The 23089-nt window shown below is 36.6% G+C and overlaps 2 protein-coding genes across 2 annotated transcripts in view; one reads left to right on the plus strand and one right to left on the minus strand.

Annotated features, from left to right (window-relative positions):
- Positions 1-5801, plus strand: part of LOC125240585 (ADP-ribosylation factor GTPase-activating protein 1) — a 58643-nt gene extending 52842 nt beyond the window's left edge. The window contains exon 9 of the mRNA XM_048148536.1: positions 1946-5801. The gene's annotated coding sequence lies outside the window, so the exon portion shown is untranslated. The remainder of the gene's footprint in view (positions 1-1945) is intronic.
- Positions 5802-7426: 1625 nt separating this feature from the next.
- Positions 7427-19143, minus strand: LOC125240538 (biogenesis of lysosome-related organelles complex 1 subunit 2). Its single transcript, XM_048148431.1, has 4 exons — positions 18970-19143; positions 18630-18760; positions 8278-8389; positions 7427-7904 (listed from the first exon to the last, which is right to left on the minus strand). The coding sequence occupies exons 1-4, from the start codon at positions 19016-19018 to the stop codon at positions 7765-7767; spliced, it is 432 nt and encodes a 143-aa protein (XP_048004388.1). The 5' UTR covers positions 19019-19143; the 3' UTR covers positions 7427-7764.
- Positions 19144-23089: the final 3946 nt, after the last annotated feature.

Below are 23089 nucleotides of genomic sequence, written 5' to 3' on the forward strand. Positions count from 1 at the left end.
AGAAGTTAGATACTCCATGGTCATTTGATCGATACTGGCCAGTTATACACCATTTTAAAGGTAGGTTTTTGCTTATAAATTTAAAAATGGAACACTTGGAAATTCTTTTTTTAATTATTTTTTTTCTAAATAATTTTGGCGGGAATTTTCTGCAACAATGGAGCTTACTCGGCGTGATTTTCGTGTTATGATATATTATGACTTTAAAAAAGGTTTAAAACCTCATGAGTGTTTTGAACTTTTAGTTTCGACTTTTGGAGAGTTTGCGTGTTCACGTGCAACTGTTTTTAATTGGTTTTCTAAATTTAAAAGAGGACGGGAGAGCTTTGAAGATGAGGCGAAGACCGGACGGCCGCCAACCGCAGTCACTGAAGAAAATGTACAGGCTGTGGAAAAAAATATTCGTGCGAACCGACGAATTACATATGTAGAGCTCGAGCGTGAACTGGACATTGGATCAGAAGCATTGCAAACTATAATTCATAGTAATCTGTCTCTTCATAAGCGTTGTTCAAGATGGGTGCCGCACAAGCTCACCGATTTACAGAAAGGCCGTCGCGTGGATTGGTGCAAATTTATGATAGATAAATTCCACGCAGGCGAGAAAAAAAACGTATATGATACCTATACTTACAGGTGACGAAACATGGCTATATAACTACGATCCCGAAACAAAGCGACAGTCCACAGTATGGTGTTTTGAAGATGAGCCGACGCCAACAAAATGTCGCCGAACCCGAAGCACACAAAAACAAATAGTTGCCTCATTTTTCTGCAAGACGGGACATATTGCTAAAATAGTGCTAGAAGATCAAAAGACAGTTAATTCAGAATGGTATGTGACAGTTTGTGCCCCAAGAGTACTGTCAGCTTGGTGTGACAAGCGGCCGAAGTCAGGAACCCGGCACCTGCTCTGGCACCACGACAACGCTGCCCCGCACACTTCCGCTAGAACACTTGACTATTTCAGCTCAAAAACGTGACTATTCTGCCCCACCCCCCATATTCCTCTGACCTAGCCCCCTGTGATTTTTACCTTTTTCCTAAAATTAAAGAAAAATTAAAAGGAAAGCGATTTGAGAACAAAGAAGATGCCCTGGCTGCGTATAATTACGAAATTTCTGAGGTGTCTAAAGAAGAGTGGTCATCGGTATTTTCTAAGTGGTTTAGCCCTTTATAGGGTACTGGTCTCAAAAAAGACCACCCTGTATGACTATCTTTTTGTATTTTTTTCTTGTTCAGAATTTTTAGGACTACATGATGGCGATGAGGTTTGAACTCACGATTTTTTTGAGTCTTGCCCGTTAAAGGGTTAGACGGATGGAAAAGTGTATACGTGTTCACGGTGAATACTTCGAAAAATAGATAGCTGTAATAAAGAATAAAGTATGTAAATATTGAGTATCTAATTTCTTTTGGCATGACCCTCGTAAAAAATCCTCTGAAGAAGTCAGCAGCGAAATTGTCGTTAACGCTTCATTCTATCGACATGTCACATCACTAATAATAGGCTACTTGCCTCCTAGTCAAATCAGCTTCTTTTTCAGATCTGTCAAAACGAATTTGAACGACTTGCTAATTTATTTATTCGTATGGCGCATTTACATAAACTTTCAACCTTGCTAATATGGAATTTATATGAAATCGAATTGAGTGACGTCACGGTCAACTCAGTTACTTTATATATTTCTACCTGACTTATTAAATAGAAATTAGATTTAAAAATAACTTCTTATAATTATGTTTTTCTTATAATTATCTGATGATTTATTTCGTGCATGGTATAAAAAATTTATTTTAACTACAGTAAAGTTCCCTATTGTCTGTGACCAAATTTGAAATTTCGTTTACATGATAGGACCTGTTTGAAGATCATATAAACACTAAGTCTAATCGACCTGATATAATGTCCAAGTATTTCTAGAAATGTTTTTTTTGTTCACAGAAGGACAAACACCGACGGAACCAGATAACTAACTATTGTATCGTGAGATTAGTTAATCCCCTCTCACCGTACCGCGCTAGGCCGCATGTTTAATAGTGCCCCCATAGTACCGTCCCTCGCTGTCACCCCACGACACGGCGCCCTACGGCGGCGAGCCATGGAACTACCCGTAACAAGGATGATTTATAAAGGATTGACAGTCTTCATACTAAGAATCGTACCTTCATTTGTTAGCGCCACCTATTCAATACTATCATAACTACACTGATGAGGCTTACAAATTATTATTTTTGTCAAATTTTGCATTGACTAGATATCATGGTATTAAAATAAAGAAATGTGTCATTTGTTCTTAAATAAATTAAAAACACGCAAAAATATTGGTGAAAATTTGATTTTTGCCACTTCCAAGCTGCGGAACAGCGCCATCTAGTTGTATCCATAAATTGTTGGCCATTTCAGGGGTATACTTTTTTGTATGACTATGTCAGTGGTATATATCGTCCTTGCCCGTAATAGATTAACTAAAATCGAAAATTTCATGGTGTATTTAATAACCCTTTTTGAAGAAATCTGTCCGTTCGTTTATGGTGCATGCTTTCAAATGTTGATGTTTATAGCGGTTAATAAAAGATATATATTATATGTTTTCTCGTAATCGTAATGATGTGATAAATTTATGACTTCACATTATGTTCATGATAAAACTTGAAAATGTTAAAATATATATATTTAAATTTGATTTTAAAGTTATATCCATTTTTAAAGCTTTCTTTGAGCAACATAGAAAAAAATATAATAAAGAATCTTCATAATATTAGGTTGTTACATTACTTAGTCTCTTTGTATAATTTTATTTTTTTACGTGTCTACGAATGAGCTTTTACGTAATAGTATATATGATAAAATATAAATGTTAAACTGCGTCTTAGGCGCGCTTCAATGTGCGACCACTCCGCTGCTTAAAAAACAGCGACGGTACGGAATCGCAGTGTCGCATCGTATCCGTACCGTTTTTATCGCATGCTCGCCACACCGCTGCTCAATAAATGGCGACGGTACAGAAACGCACGACGTACCCCATACGAAAGTCACTGTGTTTCCGTACCGTCTGCGTATTTTGAGCAGCGGTGTGGGGAGCATGCGGTAAAAACGGTGCGGATACGATGCGTCACTGCGATTGCGTACCGTCACCGTTTTTTAAGCAGCGGTGTGGTAACACCTTATACGGTTAGTTTTGCAACATATATGTACATGTAATAAATAATAGCCAGCAGTCATATTGGGAGTCCTTGTCTCTAATCTTAAGACTTTTCTACGGTTCGCCAGTACGAGGAATGAACAGGGTCGGTTGCTCCAAACCGTCTACGTTTTTTTTGTATGAAAATTTCCATAATTAGTATGGGGATTTCCGTAATTAGTATGGGAATTTCCATAATTTGTATGGGGATTTCCGTAATTAGTATGGGAATATCCATAATTTGTACGGGGATTTCCGTAATTAGTATGGGAATTTCCATAAAACCTGCTGTGTGACAGTCCTCGTACATTCCATTTGTCTTGAGAGTTCCTTAAACTAGGTTTCTATTAAACTCTTATTTTGGTGTGAGCATTTAAAGCACGACTGTATTCCATTATTGTTATGAAATTATTAAATAAATCTTTAAATAAGAATAATACAAGATGAAATAAAAAGGACCATACTTAATTTGCACAGTGACTTTTGTGGACATAAAGAACAACTTTTTTTATGGGACAGTGCTGAAATCGCGAACAAAAGCCCTGCCTGAGTCTGTGTTTCCGCATGAGTACAATCCGTCTCTTTAAAGTAAGAGTAAATACTTAGGTATCTCATAGGTAAGCGTGATCCGCCGTAGACCGCATCATCACTTACCATCAGGTGTGATCGTGGTCAAACGTCTACCTATTCATACTAAAAAAAAAGCTTGTCTGTTTGTATTCAAATGAGAGTGACTTCAGCATTGTTCTCACAGTAAAAGTTGTTCATTATGACCTCAAATACAAAGTACGGTTGGTACTTTTTATTTCACTTGTATTTTTTGTGGTGGCATCGCTAAAATTTAACGTTGATAAGTGATAACTTTCAACGTAACGTATGAATCAAATGTGAATAATTTTGATTATATGTATAATAGTGAGTTTATTATGTATGTATTGTATATAATTAGGCTTGTCATCACCGAGCGCGAAGCATTCGTAAATCCAAAAGACAATCATGTAACCGTGTCTCTGAGCGTTTTCACATTATCCGATCCGATATCGGGTGTATGAAGGCAAAAATCAAAGATGGAGTCTATTATTATTATATGTATGTATAGGATTTCGGTCCTACATCCGATATCGGATCAGATAATTTGAAAACTGTTTTACGAAAATTTAGAAAAATGATGTCCGCTGCTCGGGTACATAGGTCGGTGACTTCCGGGCGGCGGCGTGTTAGCAAATTTTTAATTTAATTTAACTTATATCAATATTTGGTTGGTACATATGATTACAACTCTTTCTTATTATAAGTATAAACATAAATTAATTTTCGTCGTTGGATTTCACAGTGTTTTTTTGTTTATACTTGTAATCTCTTAATAAATTAATTAATAAAATTATAAAAATAGCCATTTATTTACGCTCTACGGCAATTATTGTATATGTAAACAATTGTATTTTAATTTAAACATAGTTAGGCATAATAAAAAAAAACTTTGTATTAAGAGTTATTATGTATTATAATTTAGTAAAAATAATTTTTCAAATTTAAACGAAAATATTGTTTGACTGTATATACTTCTGGTGTTATTTTGTTTGAAAAGTCCGGCCTATAATCTACTACCTGCATAGGCACAGTTATACAGTATCGTTAAAACAAACGAGATCGGTCTAATCTTGGCACTAAAAAATAGTGAGGAATTCTAATTTTCTATGGGAATGATTGCACCCCTATTTTCAGTCATTTTTTTTAGTGATTAAGCTAGTGTGTGATTCCGCCAATGCCAAGGTTTAGGGGGACACGCGTTTCATGAAGACAATTGGAATATTTTTCAAGTTTGCCGCATTTTTTGTGCCAAGATTTTGTTGACCGTCTGATAATGAATATTATTGATAATAAAATAAAACTAAATTAACAACATTTTTGAAAATTAAAACGATATCATTTACGTGTTTAATTTTATGTTAAGATGAACTTATGTACAAAGTATTTATTTGTATAATTGATATATTGATCATAACATAATAAAGGTGAAGTGAGAAGGTATGGAATCAGTGTTAAATGCTTTAATACGGCTGTCAATTCTGCTTCGTACCCGTGTATTACTAGAAATCATTGAGTTTAGTAAACGCCGAGAAATACTAATATTTATAACAGGATGTGAAAAAATGTTTCCTTCGTATTCTTACGGAAACGTACGAACGTGTCGTGTCATTTCAGTCAGTCTCAGTACAAGATGTACTGACGTTGACTGAACTAGCATGACAAACACGAACGTTTCCGGAAAAATACGAAGGAAAAGCTTTTCGCACTACATCTGGTACATGTATTGACATTTACAGATTTTTTCTTGCTTTCTTTTTATTTAATTTACACAAGAATTTCAATCCGCTAGTTTGGAAGGTCAGAAGTCAGTCGCTTTAGTAAAAACTATTCCTATGCCAATTCTTGTGATTCACCACAAATTGTATGAAAAATGTCTATTTTTCAATATATTTCTGGTAATACATGTTTACAATTACTATGCCTTCGTCTCAGTCTATTAATACAGCTAATAGTGTAATGAAATACTTGTATCAGTGTCCGATAAGATGTTAATGTAGCCATGATTCAATAAAATAGTTTGTGAAAGTGGTGTTTCATTGCTATCATCAAAATCCATAATAATATTATAGATGGGAAAGCGTGTTGGCCGTCTTTCAGGGCAAGGCGGAGCGACGAATTGACGTGATTTTTTAAGGGGAAATAGTTGATGGGATGGAAAGTGACATAGGCTACTATTTGTTTCTATCTAACCCCCCCCCCTCTTCCCTAAAATGGAAGGTGGAAGTTTGTATGGAGCATTCCGTAATTTTCAAACTAAACGCGAGCGAATCCGCGGGCATAAGCAAGTGAAATATACATTACGAGTACCTATTACATTGTGGAACGTGAAGCGGAAGTTAAATATTTAACTTAAGATGGACACGAGATTTAACTTAAGACGATACAGGAGGGGTCAATTCTCCATACAGACGCTCTCGACTATTTCCTCCCTGGTTTTTTAAGATAGAGCAATGATTTTTTCAATACAGATTGTTATTATTTTGATCTGTGTCGGACCGTTATGATTTTTTTGATATTTTTATTTTTAAAGACGCTAGAGCCAATCATAAATTTCCAAAAACGGCCGTTTTCATTATGGCGCAGAAAAAGGTATGCTATAATGCTACTCAAGATTGGTAACAATTAGCCAAAAAAGCTAAACGGTCCGACACAGATTATTTCCTTTTTATTCAGATTCTCAAAATTCGTTCCGATTCATTAAGTTTTGAAGGAGGAAACAGTCGAGAGCGGAACCTCGATTTTAAAGATTTTTTTGAAATATCTTAACTGTGTTGTTCTTAATGGACAATTTTTTTTTCGATAAATCTAGTTAATAACACTTGTATATTTAACTAAAATTCCCAAGTTGAAAGGCCCCTCCATTCTATTTTCGCTCCTGTATCGTCTTAAAATCGCTTCGGCAAGCCGCGCCGTCGCGATTAAAGACTCGGGTTTGCAATATTCTTACGCCCCGTGTTAAATAGAAAAAGTGTAAAAACTGAAATACGGTATACTAGAATTTTCAGAACTTCCTACGGAGAAGAATTTTTCTATAACTAGCATCGCGAGTGGTGAAAATTTCGTTAGGGCATAAGCCTTTGTTTTTTTATGGGATAGAAGGCAAACTAGCAGACAGGTCTATACAAACAAAGATGTCAAATATGATAGATTTTATAAGCGCCACGTAATATAAGGGTTTACAATGGAAGGATAAATAAATAACACATCATTTAAAGTTAAAAATGTATAGTTATAATTATTAAATTAACAATAATTACTATGCAACATGATGGCTGTTGACTGGCGCTGCCCTGATTTTGTGGGCTTTTCCATATGAGGCCGCCACTAGCATTCATGTTGGACGTGCCCATGAGATGACGGTTGTGACAATCAGCGCCACTCTGGGACGCACGTTGGCAGTACAGACCAAATGTACTCGTAGCAATTAAGCCACACTGATGTCACTGATGTTAGACCTTATTCAAACTATAACCAACTAAAAATCCTTGAGAGTTCAATAAAAGAACACACAATTTTATTTTACATGAAATATTGTATTCTTTTACATCTTTGAATTTTTGTCCGTTTGCAATAAATATAATATTACACCTAAATAAATATAATTGAACTTAAATTCTAGTTTAAAATATACTCATACTCATACTCATACTCATTTATTTATAATATTGTTACATATTACACGTCACAATTGATTTAGGTACATAGTTATTATATGGTATATTAAAATTAAAATTATTAAATTATTATACAATAATTTCGACCGATATATACATAAAACTTTTAAAACTCTAAACATAGTGAACATTTCTTAAGAGTCTGATCAAAGGTGAGTAGGAAAAACATAAAATTGACCTACATTAGAAAACATATTTTTGGTGATTGTTCTCGCGAAAATGCCCAACAGTGAGGTAACCGAGAGCGGGAGGCGGCCATACTGATGTGCATCGTTCGGCGCTGGCGACTGTTCATCAGTGGTCCGCGGTGCTGGCTACTTCTCCTCGAGCTCCTTGAAGCGTTGTTTGAGCTGCTTGGTGTAGGCGTCGAGACGGTACGCGCTGGCTTCGAATTTCGAGACTTGAGCGTCGATGGCGTCGATTTGCTGGAGGAGCGGCCTGATTTGGGTGTTATCTGGGAAAGGTTACATAATAAATTATGATTACATATATTTTGACGACCGGTCTGGTCTAGTGGGTAGGTAAGTGACCCTCCCTGCTAAGCCGTGATCCCGTGTTTTTTAGCAAAACCAAGAGGATTCTGAGCTTGAAATTTGGTAAAACGATATCTTAAAATAAGACAAACAAACGCACTTAAGGAAGCTATACATTTCAGCCAGGGGTAGTTTCACTATAGGATAGCGGCTAGACCCTTTCAAAAGTCTTTTGTAAACATGTTTTTTAGCAATAAAGTTTACTAATAAAAATATTTTGGCCATTTTGGAGTTACATGCAGTCGTGCATATATTATTCATTATTGTCAAATAAGCCAACTGGGTTTAACTTACACATATCGTTGTATTCGTTGAGCGTCTTGCTGAGGTTGACCGCCAGGCTCTTGAGGTCCGCGTACTTGGTGATCGTCAGCCGGTTGATCTGCTCCAGCAGGTGGTAGTGGTCCTGGAACGTTATTCATTCAATAGAGCATGGGCCACAGATGTCATATATCGTCACTACTTTTAAAAAAACTTGTATCGTCTGTCAATGAAAATTGTAGTAAGTATGTATGGAATGCATATAGACTTACTGCGTTTTAACTTTGAGGAACAGCGTGAGATACGAGATTTTTTCAAAGTAGTGACGATATACCGTGTACCTACTTGGCGTGTTAAATGAACTCGGTAAAATCCACTGAGTTGTCCGTCTTTAATCGGCTTTCGGGCGTCAATTTTTGTAAATTGAAGTCAACACAAACATTAAAAATGGCTCGTTACGTGATATTTAAAACTATGAACACTCATGGGACTGAGACATGTTTAAAATCACAGGCAAGTAACAACTTCAGTAAAAAATCTGACACGCTCGGCCCCTATATTAAGTCATATTTGTTATGGAGGATTTTTGGCCAAAAGCTGCACTTTTAAATGGAAGGAAGCCGCTTTGCATGGTGATAGTAGACATCATAGAAATTTCATCCCTTAGAAAGCCGAGCGTAGCGAGGTGTTTCATGAAAATGTAAAAAATTCTACCTTTTTATCATATCGTCTGATTTTGACAAAACGTATCTCAAATGAAAGGTATTGCTATATGTAATAAAAAAAAATTATAAAAAAGTAAGAAAAAAATTAAAAAAAGTAAATTTACGTATTGAACTGAATAACTTCAAAATATGACAGACAAAATGTACAATGTCGATATCTGTTACCATGTGTATAGAAAATTTGCATTTAATTCTTTTAGTGGTTGTACATTTTTAAATTTGTCATTCATCGTTAATTCGCTTCTACTCATTTCCTCAAACGTTGACTGGAAGAGATCCCATTAAAGGATAAGTCCACCTACATTGTATATTACTACTCTTAACTGTGTCTCTTTTGTTTCCTTTATGTACAATAAAGCTTATTGTACATTACATACATACATACATACATAGTATACATACACATTAAGGTCAGTGCGGGCAAGACCGGCATAGTTTATTTGAAAAAAAGTTTGAGTGGATAAAACTCTATAATTAATGTAGTGTGGCGTAATGCGCATGGTTCTATGCGATAGCAAATATTATATTTTATAAAGCTTTTATAATATTTTGGTGAAATAAGGTACTTTTAACTCTTTTAAGTCATAAAAATCACATTTTATAAGGCTCGGCGGGTTGACCGTCCTCCCGCGATGAGTACAGAAAGACCGTCTATTGCTTGTTGTCGCGTAATTTCATATGAGACTAGGTTCCAAAATCATGATCATTGTTATTTTACGTAATAACAGGGCAGAATGTGCTAGATAATTAATAAAAAAATGTTAAAATATTGAACATATAAGCATTTTTCTATTTATAAGGCAAGACCTGCATATGTCCCGTAGATGGGGTTCATAACCTTTTCTTTTCAGGTCCAGATATTGCATAATACTGTTTTTCCAACGAACACCTGCGACACAATTTAGTCACGATATTACAGGCTCATATAAATCCAACTACTTACCTGTTTTTGAAACTTTTTATTAAGAAAAGGTAATAGGATATTAAGATACGGGGAGTGCTCCGAGGAATTGTTCGGATTAATCCCTACCGCTTCTTTCCGCCATCGCCCTACGCGACAACATTTCCATCGTCATCATTTAGATGGCTGGCAGTCCTCAACTGTGCGTTTCTCCAGAAACTTCCTGCCACGCACAGCTAAACTGTGGAATGAATTATCGCCGGCGGTATTTCCGGACCGATACGACCTTCAAACCTTCAAGAAAAGAGCGTACACCCATCTTAAAGGCTGGCAACGCACCTCCAACACTTCTGGTGTTTCGGGTGTCCATGGGCGGCGGTGATCGCTTACCATCAGGTGACCTGTCTGCTCGTTTGCCTCCTATCCCATAAAAAAAATACGTGAATTGGTTTGGTAACATTTCTTAGCAATGCTTGGTTTTTCTATAGTTACTACCAGAGTTACCACCTACCTGAGCTACCACCCCCGAAAACATATTGACGACACCCTTGACGACTTTTTGTCAAAGTGACAGCCAGCAATGTCAATTAACGGTCGGGTAGCCGTAAAATAGTCGGTCAAAAGTGTCAAAACCGTTTTAAAGGGTACCCATACGGTCCCTGTTGGGTAGTGCTGATTATAAAAATAATGACCAACTGGAAACCCTACTCTCTTTTGAAATATTTGTCGCCGCATGTTGCACAATCTAAATATAGTTAAACAAAAATAAAAAAAACGGTTAGACCTTACGATAATTCTACCAACTTAAATATGATGATGAATAATGCAGTGTAGGCTTACTTCTGTTCACCTCTTATCATTCTTCACAACCATGTCACATATATTTTATTTTTACTTAATACTTTCGAATGATTTTAGTAACACCATACGAATCATTATTAAAACTATATTTCAAAAACGGTACAACTATCATAAGCCAAAAACGTACCTATATATTGATATTGTTTACACTCGACTTATTTCCAATAAAGCCTAAAAAAGGTTGGCAACTCCTTCTTTATCATATGCCGGTCTTGCCTTTCTCTTTTATGCCGGACTTTCTGACTAGGCACAATTTCTAAGTTACATATTTCAGAACATAAAACTAGAAATTGAGCGCGTTTTGAGTAGAATAATATTAGACTTTTAATTTGACTTGTGCTATATTATTTATTTAGTTTTTAATGACGGTGGTTTTGAAAACCACATTTACAAATTGTTAATTTAATAATTTCTATTGTTTTTGAGTATTATTGACGTTATATTATTGTATCTTTGCATGCCAAATTATTATAATTGACGATCATAATGTAAATTCATATAGGTTAACGTAGAATAATTTATACTGTAATTTACCATTATGAAATAAATAAACTAAACTAATAGTACTAGTCAGAAATAACGGTTATTAAATGACTGCGTTACACACATGATATACAAATATTCCAACTGCTTCTATTTTATTTTATTTTTTTGCGGAACCATGTTGAACTCGATGTTCGAGTTCGAAACGAGAAACAAGTTTATTGTTAACTAGTGTTCGTCCTAGGGATATGTATTGAAGACCAATGGATTAAGGATGAAAAACTGCTATACCTCCAGAGGTGTGAGAAGCGTAGATACATAAACAAAAAAGTTATAGTCAATAGACGGTCTTTCCGGGTAGACGGTCTTCTCCACACTGACCTTACATCTAACTTTATAAAAATGAAATTTCGCAAGTAGCATATTGAAAATGTATTAAACTATTTATTTATTTGCTATTGCGTGGGTGGACGTGAAAGCTAAGGCTCAGATCAGACTAGTAAACAAGCACAATGATCCTGTACCATTGGAGCATTTCCTTGTTGTTTGCGATTGAAAGCCTTGTAGAGGTTTGACATTACTTGGTTAAAATATTAATATTGTAATAAGCTGGGTTCACAGTGTTAACACGGGCGAGAAATATTCAATGTAGATGTGCCTTGGCCGAGGCAGGTTGCTCAGCCGAGCAAAACGTGTGAGCTGCCTCGGCCGAAGCACGTCTACAGTATGGCTCACTCTGTATGGATAGCCGGGCTATATAAAAACACTTTAGGCAATTGCTCAAAATTATATTCTTTAAGTAATTTGCTGATGCATTGGACACATTCGCAAAAAGCAAACTCTTCCAAAGGACACTTCCATAATAAAATAATAGGCGAAATAATAAATTCTTCTACTTAATAATATGATTATAATCATCACAATCGCAATGGCAGCCGTTATCAATAATTTACATGTGATACTAGTTGAAATGGCAAGCATGGAGAAATATTCTCTTACATCTGCAATATAGTGTTTATGGAGAGACTACACTCTGCAAATGACTAACCCGGCAACCTTCAAATCAAGGGTCAAATATCTTCTGGGCGAACTCACTCCATTGTAGGCCACGACTTTGGCTAGGCTGTGGCCAAGAGTAAGCCCGTTCATAATAAAAAAAAAAGTGACCTTGGTCTTCTATCTATCTATCTATTTAGCCTTTTCTTCTGAACGTGGTGTTTGTGATTGTTTGTTTAGATGAAGTCGCGTAGTTCAGTGTGCCTGTTGGCATAGGCCTCCTCCAGCTCTTTCCAGCATTTCCTCTGCCTGGCCAGTCTAGTCCAGAAAGGCCCTACAGTGGTTATAATTTCGTCCTCCCATCGTTTGAGTGGTGGGCGTTGAGCTCTTGAACCATCTCTGGGGTGCCACATGAGGACTTTTTGACTCCATTTTTCGGTCTTACATCTTACAGTGTGGCCGGCCCACCTCCATTTTTGCATGTCTATGTGTGTGAGGATGTCTCTAACTTTGGTTCTTTCCCTTATGTCGATGTTACGGCATTTGTCCTTCAGTTTTACACCCAACATACTCCTCTCCATAGCTCTCTGGCACTTCGCAAGTTTGTCTCTTTGTTTTACAGTGAGGGACCAGGTTTCGCAGCCGTAGGTTAGACATGGCAGGACACATGTGTTGAAGGTTTTACTTTTTATCCGTATTCCCAGGTTGCTCTTCATGATCTCTTTGAGAGACCAGTATTTGTTCCATCCTGATGATATTCTTTTGTCGATTTCTTTATCCATTTGGTCATTGAAGGAAATTATTTGGCCTAGATACACATAGTTTTCGACAAAGTCCAGTAAGCGCCCATTGACTGAAATTTCAGTTTTGTTCGAGTTAGTCATTAACTTGGTCTTGGCAGAGTTGAGTTCTAAGCCCACTTCCTTACTCCTATTTGCTAGGTCTCTAAGCATGCATTCAAGTTTTGTTGGATCTTCTTCGAACAGAACTATGTCGTCGGCGAACCTTAGGTGGTTCAGGAGTGTGCCATTTATGTTCAGACCTCGGAGATCCCAGTCAAGTTTGGAGAATAGACGTTCTAGGACTGCGGAGAAAAGCTTCGGAGATAGTGGATCGCCTTGCCTGACGCCTCGTTGGATCGGGAATTTTTCGCCGGTTGATTCCAGTCTGATTTTACTTTTACTAATAGCATATATTTTCTTGATAATGTCTATGTATGTGTCGTGAACTCCCTGTTGCTTCAAACTTTCCCATATGCAAGTGTGGCTTAAGCTGTCAAATGCTTTGGAGTAATCGATGAACGCCAGAAACAGAGGTTTCCGGAACTCTTTGTACTTTTGGATAACCTGTTTTACTGTGTGGATATGGTCGATTGTGCTAAAGTCTTTTCTGAATCCCGCCTGCTCCACTGGTTGGCATTGATCTAATGTACCTGCTATTCGTTCTAAAAGCACCTTGGCAAACACTTTGTAGATGTTGGACATAAGGCTTATTGGCCGGTAGTTATTGATATCGTCCTTGGCCCCCTTTTTATGTAGTATGTAGTGTATTGAAATATGAGGGTACTTCAACAAAACCAGTCTGGATTTGTCAGGTACGCAATCACATGTGCTCTCCCGAATTTCGGCGATATTTCCGCGATATAATAGTGGCGACGGGACAATTTGGTAGTAAAAGCGTGTGTAAAGACTGTGTTAGTGAGTTTTTGTGAGGTTTTGAGTGCAAAGTGCAAAAAATGGGTATTAAATTTGGTGAATTTGATATGGCTAATGGCTGCTGGGAAAACTACATTACAAGGTTTGAATTCTGTTTAAGTGCAAATGATATAGTGGATGAGGACAAGAAAAAGGCGAATTTGTTGGCGGTATGTGGCTCTCAACTATTTGATTTAATAGTTTCTTTGTCATCTCCCACTAGTATAGGTGACATAACCTATAAAAAAATTTTGGAATTTTTGAAGGCTCATTTTCATCCTACACCTAATGAGATTGTAGAATCATTTAAGTTTCACTCAAGAAATCAAGAGGAGGGGGAAAAAGTCAAAGATTATGTAGCAAATTTAAGGAAAATGAGTATTCATTGCAATTTCACAGACTTGGAGAGGACTTTGCGTGATCGCTTGGTTTGTGGTATTCGGAGTAAAGAGGTCCAAAGAAAGCTGTTGCAATGTGAGAAGTTAACATTTAAGCAAGCAACAGAGATAGCATTTTCACATGAGAGTGCCACATTTGATTCCAGTATTATTATATTGCCAGGATCATCTAAACCAGATGTGGAGGTTGATGAGCCCATGGAGGTAAACAAAATCACTAACATAAAGGTTGACAAACAGAATAAATCGTGCTTCAGGTGCGGTAGGCAACATAGAGGAGAGTGCAGATTCCGTTGGAGTAAATGTAATTCTTGTGGCAGAACCGGCCACATTGAGGCTGTATGTCTTACTAAAAATAAAAAGGATATGGATATAAGGCATAAATCAAACTGCAATGGATTATATGCAAATGTAAACAATGTTAGAGAAAATAAAGCTGACCCTATTATGGTAAAGGTGTCAATTGAAGGTTCTGTTATTGAAATGGAAGTGGACACGGGATGTGCATATACTCTAATTTCTGAAGAGACAGCCAGACTCATATGGAAGGGGAAATTACCTATATTAGAGAAAGATGGTGTCACATTGTCTACGTGGACAAAGGACCAATTACAGATATTGGGGACAATTAAGGTGCAAGCTTGTTTCAAGGGATTACAAGATAACCTTATGATGATTATAGCCAGGGGTGATGGACCTAGTCTTTTAGGACGTAATTGGTTTAGGCCATTCGGAATACGGGTTGAAGGAGTTATGCATCTGAAAATAAACAATGATGAGATTAGAAGACTTCTCCAAAAATATAGTGATGTTTTCCAAGAAGGTTTGGGGAAGTATAAAGGCCCAATGGTGAATATTAAACCTCGGGAAGGAGCGGTGCCCAAGTTTTTGAAAAGTAGACCCATTCCTTTTGCTCTGAGAGAAAGAGTAATGAAAGAAATAGACAGGTTAGTAGAGGAAGGAGTATTGGAACCAACCGCACACTCTGAGTGGGCTACTCCGATAGTACCTGTCCTGAAACCAAATGGTAATGTAAGGCTTTGCGGTGACTATAGGTCTACGGTTAATATGGTAACTGACACCGATACATACCCTCTACCTACTTTGGATGAGGCCTTCACCGCTATACAGGGTGGCACAATTTTCAGTAAGATTGATCTAGAAAGGGCTTACACTCAGGTTAGTGTGGATGAGGCAACGGCACAGCTACTAACAATAAATACACCGAAAGGCCTTTATAAAATGAAACGTTTAGCCTTCGGGGTCAAGGCGTGTCCCGGCATCTTCCAGAGACTTATGTCTTCCTTGCTTGTAGGAATAAGAGGAATAGCTGTATTATTGGATGATATTGTTGTAAGTGGCAGAGATGTCGCCGAGCATAACTCCAGATTAGAAATGGTGTTAAAAAAATTACAAGAAGCTGGCCTAAGAGTTAACAAGGAAAAGTGTAACTTTGCAGTACAGAGTGTGAAATTTTTAGGGTTTCTCATTGATGAATGTGGCATACACCCTTGTGAAGATAAAATACAGGCAATCGAGAGTACACCGGCACCAAGTAATATAAAAGAGCTCCAAGCATTCTTGGGGTTGCTTAATTTTTATGATCGGTTTTTACCGCACAAGGCTAATATTGCTGAACCACTTTACAAGTTGCTAAATAAGGATATGAAATGGCAATGGACTATGCAGCATCAGAAGGCATTTGAAAAGCTGCGGAAGATGTTGTCGAGTACTGACACTCTAGTCCACTATGATGTAAATAAGGAGATAATTATGTCATGTGATGCGTCACAATTTGGCTTGGGCGCAGTTCTAGAACATGTGATGGAAGATGGATCAGTCAGACCGGTAATGTTTGCCTCAAGGACAATGAACATTCATGAAAGGAATTATGGTCAGATAGATAAAGAGGCAGCAGCTATAGTATTTGGCCTCAAGAAATTCCACCAGTTTATTAGTGGTAGGAAGATTACGATCAGAACCGATCATAAACCGTTATTGGGGTTGTTTGAACCTAAAAAACCCATTCCAAATGTTATATCTCCAAGAATGCTCCGCTGGGCATTACTATTGAACTCTTATGATTACTCCATACAGTATGTGGAAGGTAAAAAATTAGGAAATGCTGATGCTTTAAGCAGGTGGCCGTCCCAGGACCAATCAGCTGAAGAGGAATATTTAGGAGTCCTCCTTATAGAAGAAACTCCATCAGATCTGGAACTGTCCGCCAGTGAAGTGGCGAAATTGACAACTAAAGATAAAACACTAAGCAAGGTGTTATACTGGATTCGAAACGGGTGGCCCAGCAAAGTAGATGTCGAATATAAAGTATACTGGCAGAAACGCAACGAAATATCAGAATATAGAAACTGTATTCTGTGGGGCAATCGAGTGATTATACCGGATAAGATGAGGCCGTACATCCTACAGGAATTACATTCAAATCATGACGGAATAGTGATAACAAAAGCCTTAGCGCGAAGTTATTTTTGGTGGCCGGCTATAGACAGGGAAATAGAAAATTTGGTAAAAAAATGCGAAACTTGTGCTGAAAATAGAAATATGCCCTCACAAGTGAGCCATAAGTGGATAAGGCCGGAGAAAGCATGGTCACGGTTGCATGTTGATTATGCAGGGCCATTTCAAGGAAAAACATTTCTCATATTGATAGATGCCTATTCAAAATGGCCTGAAGTAAAGATTGTCTCTGATATGAGCTCAGGGACACTTATAACTGTTTTACGGGACATATTTGCAGAACAAGGGTTACCAGAGACCTTGGTCAGTGATAATGGCAGAAGTTTTATTTCGGACCAGTTTAGAGAATTCTTATCAGCTAATGGAATAAGACAAGTCTTGACGCCACCGTACCATCCAGCGTCTAATGGGCAAGCTGAGAGGACTGTACAGACGGTCAAGAATAAATTAAAGAAACAGTCCACACTTCCATGGAACATAAGATTACCTACAATATTGTATGGATTGCGTACTACACCGAATAGTACGAATGATAAGTCACCGGCGGAACTTTTAAATAACAGGCGTTTCCGGACCAAGTTTGATCACCTTAATCCACTTACATTTAAGAACCAGGAAGAGACGCAAGTGTGTGACGAGAATGAAAACACTCAAGTACGTTCATTTCAGACGGGACAGACGGTGTATTTTCGGAATTACAGTTCAGGACCGCGCTGGTTGAAAGGAGTCATCGAGAAGAGACAAGGCATTTGTAGGTATATAATAAAATGGAACGGAAAGTTAATGAAGAGACATATTAATCAGATACAAGGTCATGGGGGAAAGGCGGAAGATATCCGTCAGAATGCTACAGAAGATACAGGTCATGAAGTAATACGTGACACTGAGACCAAACCATGTGAAGATAGTGATGAGGATGAAGAACTTAATGTAAAAGTAAATGCTACACCCCCGGCCTCTCAGTGGGCTGATATCATAGGGGTTTCCGGTCCTCAGGATTATACACTCAATCAGAGCCAAGAACGCATACCGCCAACCAACAAACGAATGAGATCGCCTTCATCACCACAAAACATGGAAGCAAAGAGAGTGGCCATGGATTCATATGAGAGTCTGTCAGAGTCTGATTATGAACAGACAGAAGATCCAAACCAAGACTTTTAATAGACAATGATAATGTTAGTTTTAGTATAAATGCATGATAGGATGTAAGGACCTTGTTACAGACAATTTAATAGTGTTAGTGAACTGTCGATAAACAGTGAAAATTAGTGCTAGTGAACTATCAGTGATTTATAGTGGACTATCCCGAGGGAAAGGCATGTAGTGTATTGAAATATGAGGGTACTTCAACAAAACCAGTCTGGATTTGTCAGGTACGCAATCACATGTGCTCTCCCGAATTTCGGCGATATTTCCGCGATATAATATAGTAAGATAATGTCAGACTCTCCCCATTGCTCTGGAATCATCCCTGTACTTAAAATCTCGTTAAATATCGCAGCTAGGATTTGGCTAAGTTCCTCGGCCTCGACCTTGGTCTTAACTTTAAACAATGTCAGTGGGGAGTAAATGTGATTTTGCAAGCAGTGCTAAAAGCAATTATTAGCAAGGGACATTTAGAAACGGACAACAACAATTCATCACTGAATCACTGTAAAAATTTGGTTAAGAAAACACGTTATTCTGTGGCAATGCAAATAATTGTTTTCAAATTCACTCATGGCCAGTGCAACCTGGCCGAAACATCGGAAAAGCGGTAAAATAATGTTGGTTTACCCTACCCGTGAGTGACTTTAAAAAAAGTGTACAAAACGCGAGAGTCGAAATGAATGTTGTTAGTACGCACCTGGCCCGCAGACATTTCTCCCTGCAGGTAGTCATTGGTTCGCTTGAAGAGCTGCGTGGCGAGCCGGCTGATCACCGGATCGTGCGGGTCCAGCACCTCGAAGCTCGAGCAGCTGGTTGACACCTGTAAGTCTGGAAATCACATTTCTTAGGATAAATTAATATTTGCCCAAACTTCCTAAAAGTAACATTTTTTAAGAAAACTTACTTAAACTGAAAATGTACACACGCTAGGTCAACCTAAGCTCTAAAACTTGTCCAAAATAATGTAAAATAGAGTAATAGTTACTTGGTTCATGTTTGATCAATGGTCACATTATAAATACATAGCTTTGGTTTACCTTTGTTGCGCCCGTCTTTCATCCACTTCTCGATGTCCTCGTCAGACATTCTGTGTTACTACACAGACTTACGTACTTTACGGTTTTTTTAGTTATTATCACAGCACAATACAATCCTGAATCACACTTTTACAAAATCAAAGCCATGAATTTGTTGACATGAAATGTGAATGACACACGAATGATTTTTTTTTTTTTTTTTTAATTTATTGGGAGCATTGGCAACTTGGCCATCAGCTCAAACATACAATATTTAATAAAACAGAAGAAACAATTAAGTACAGGTATAACAATTACTATGTTAAACATAAAAGTAAATAATTGCACATATTTAAATGATAAACTTATGACTATTTAGTAACTACACAATACAATGTTTTATCAATAAGAAGTAGTTTTGATCAATTAAAAATTATTTACAGAGCGCCAATAGTGTGCATAACAAATTCACAAATTACAGGGTACAATTGTGGATATTTTAAAAGAGCCTGTACAGAGTTTGGTAGAACTTGAAAACCCGTATCCATGCACATGGCAACAAATAACAACCTCTGCAAATTAAATGAAGAACAGTTAAAGAAAATGTGGTCAAGATTACAAAAATTAAAATTACAATATGGACAAGCAGCGGAATCACTTAATTTTAATCGGAAAAGATGTGCTGGAAAACGAGCATGACCAATTCGCAATCTACATATAGTTGTAATAAATCTCCTTTCTATATATTTTCTTTGATATTCAAACCACGACTTGGTGCTGGGAGCCTGGACTATTTCGGCTAGCCATTTGCCTTTAACTTCTTTGGATTTAGACCACGAGTTATTCCAACGTCTAATCATAAGTTCTCTAACAAAAGGAACTAAATCGGTATAAGGTACTTTTAAATTACAAACTTGAATATTTTCAGAAGATTTGGCTAGCGTGTCTACAAGCTCGTTACCAAAAATTCCTGAATGTCCAGGAACCCAGCAAAATTCAACAATTATATTTCTATCTATTAAAGAACTTAAACAGCTTCTTAACTTATAAATTAAATAGTTAACAGTTGCACTTAGACATTTATTTTTAAGAGCTTGTAAAGCGCTCATGGAATCAGATAGAATTAAAAATTTGGTTTTATTTAAATAATTATCGTTAATATGCTCTAAAGCGTAAATTATGCCTAATACTTCAGCCGAAAATACAGAAAAGTAACTACTACATTCAAACACTTTTCCTAAGTTCAAAAAAGAATCATAAAACGCAAAACTGGTCCTATCTTTAGTCTTTGATCCATCTGTATATAGTTTAATAAAATCAGTCTTCATATCAAGAAACTCCAAGAAGTCATATTTTGATTCAAATTTGATGAGTTCAACAACCACGTCTCGCATGCTATCATAGTATTCATGTTCAAAACAGGGAAGCAAATGCGACCAATACACTATATCTTGGAATTCAAAATTTAAATACGTTATAACTTCACTTATGGAAGAAGAATTAGTAAGCGGTGCTAAATTATAATTTGGTATGTTGACATATGTCAAGTATCTATAAGCTACTTCATTATCACGACTAACTAACTTAAGGCCATATTTATCAGTAATATAAGATCTACGTATAAATAGAGGCACAATGCCAGCCTCTATCTCCAGAGAATTAATTGGAGATGACATCATAGCTCCAGTAATAATTCGTAGCGCCCTATTTTGAATAATATCTAATTTCCTTAAAAGGTGGATATTCGCATCAGCAAAAAACATACAACCATAATCAAAATTACTTCTAATAGCTGCGATATATATAGTCTTAAGAACCTTAGGGTCTGCTCCCCATTTTACTCCTGTTAACGACTTCAATATATTTAAACCTAGTTCGGCTCTTTTAGAAATAGTATCAATATGAGTTTTCCACGAAAGATCATAATCAAGAAATAGGCCAACGTATTTGACAGAAGACTGAGCAGGAATAACGCTAGAATTATATAAAACTTGAGGGTAATGCAAGCCATTTTGAGAAAAGAGAATTACAGAACTTTTGGAAACATTAACTTCAAGTTTTAGTGAATTTGTTAATATGTTATGAATACTACGCAGACAGTCGTTCATAATAGATTCACCAACTTTTATATCATTACAGTTTACATATAAAACCAAATCATCTGCATAAAATAAGTGCTTAACAGAATGCGGAATTTCTTTCATAAAACAAACCAAACTTAGTATAAATGTAAGAGGAGATAATACAGAGCCTTGAGGAGTACCCTTTGTAGAAACTTTAGAACCTATTAAAGTAGATCGAATTTTTAAAGTAAGAGATCTTTTATTAAGAAAATTAAATAACCAACGTAAAATATGCCCAGGAAACCCCAATATAGATAAACTTTTAATAAGATATGCGTGATCAATGTTGTCAAATGCCCCTTTAATATCTAAAAAAACAGCTAATGTATACTGATTAGATCGAAAGTTATTCTTAACATCGCCAATTAAACAACTTAAGTTATCTATTGTACTTTTACCTTTCCGAAAACCGTATTGAGTACTTGGAATAAGTTTGCTGTTTTCCGTAAACCACTCTAGTCTATTTTTTAACATTGTTTCAAAAACTTTCGCGAAACAGGATGTTAAGGAAATAGGTCTATATGACTCAACGCAATTAGGATCCTTATAAGGTTTGAGAATTGGAACAACGTGTTGTGTTTTCCAAGTTGGAGGAATACAATTATTTTGCCATAAATCATTCAATATTTGCAATAACACTTCTTTGGCGTGATTAGGTAAGTTTTTGATGACACTGTAAGAAATGAAATCAGGCCCAGGTGAAGTATCTTTTTTATTTTCTAGTGCAGCTAAAAACTCATTAAAAGAAAAGTTGTTAACCATCCATTGAGCCTCCGGGAGGCCACAATTCTCAAAGTACTCATTAAGGTCACCATTTGATATATGATTATCGTCTGAAGCAATCCTGTCTAAAAACAGTGTCGAATTATCTGGATTTTGAAAAAGATTTGAAGATGATGAAACTAAATTAAGTTTTGCATGCTTGAATCGGCGTATGTGATCCCAAATAATTTTACTCGATGTCATGCGATTAAAGGAAGAACAAAGATTAGACCAACACTCTCGTTTAATTTCAAATAGTTTTCTTTTCTTAAAGGCATCTAATTTTTTATATAAAATGTAGTTTTCTACAGATGGATATTTTTTGTATGATTGTAAGGCTATTTTGGCTCGTAAAACTACACATTCACATTCTTCATTCCACCAAGGAGTAGCTTTTAAATTTTTATTAAACTGGTAACATTTTTTAGAAAACGTCATTAATATGTCATGTAAAATACTCAAATACTTCGTATAATTTTCTAGAGGGTTATCTACAAACTGAAAAGCTTCATATTCAACATCACATAACTTTTTAAACTTGGCCCAGTCAATCTTTTTGAAATTTACATTAGCTAGTGAATTATCTTGACGAAGATTAATACCCGGACTCTTAGATATTGGAGTAGGCGAGTCAAAAACTACACCAATGAGCAGAGGGAAGTGATTACTACTAAGAAGATCATCAAGAACAGATACCGAACAACTAGAGCTAAGAGCTCGGGATGCGAATACTAAATCCAAAACATTACCTTGTTGGCCAAACGGAGCAAAAGTCGTGATCGTGCCGTCATTTAAACAAACAAAATCTGAATTTTCTATAAAAGCATGAAGAGCCTTACCTCTTCCATCATTTACTCTTGAACTCCAGGAGGAGTGATGTGCGTTGAAGTCACCTATTATGAGACGGTTATTGCTTACAAATTTTGAACACGAATCTTTTAATAAATCTATACTAAACTTACCATTTGGAGGTGGAGGTGCATATACACACAACAAATCTAGAAAAAAATTATTAATGTCAACAGTAACTAGAATATTTTGGAAATGGTACTGTGATGAAGTGTTGACAACACTAAACCTGAGTTTGGAACGGATAGCAATTGCAATGCCACTGTGGGGATGGTTAGAGTCTCTTCTAATGACAGTAAACCCAGGCAATTTTATAACTTTGCTAGGTGACAGCCAAGTTTCATTAATTAGTATGATGTCAACACTCTCATCACAGTTATGTAAAAAATGTATTAACTGACCTAATT

The sequence above is a fragment of the Leguminivora glycinivorella genome, chromosome Z, assembly GCF_023078275.1.
Source record: "Leguminivora glycinivorella isolate SPB_JAAS2020 chromosome Z, LegGlyc_1.1, whole genome shotgun sequence".
In the NCBI taxonomy this organism is placed as follows: Eukaryota; Metazoa; Arthropoda; class Insecta; order Lepidoptera; family Tortricidae; genus Leguminivora; species Leguminivora glycinivorella.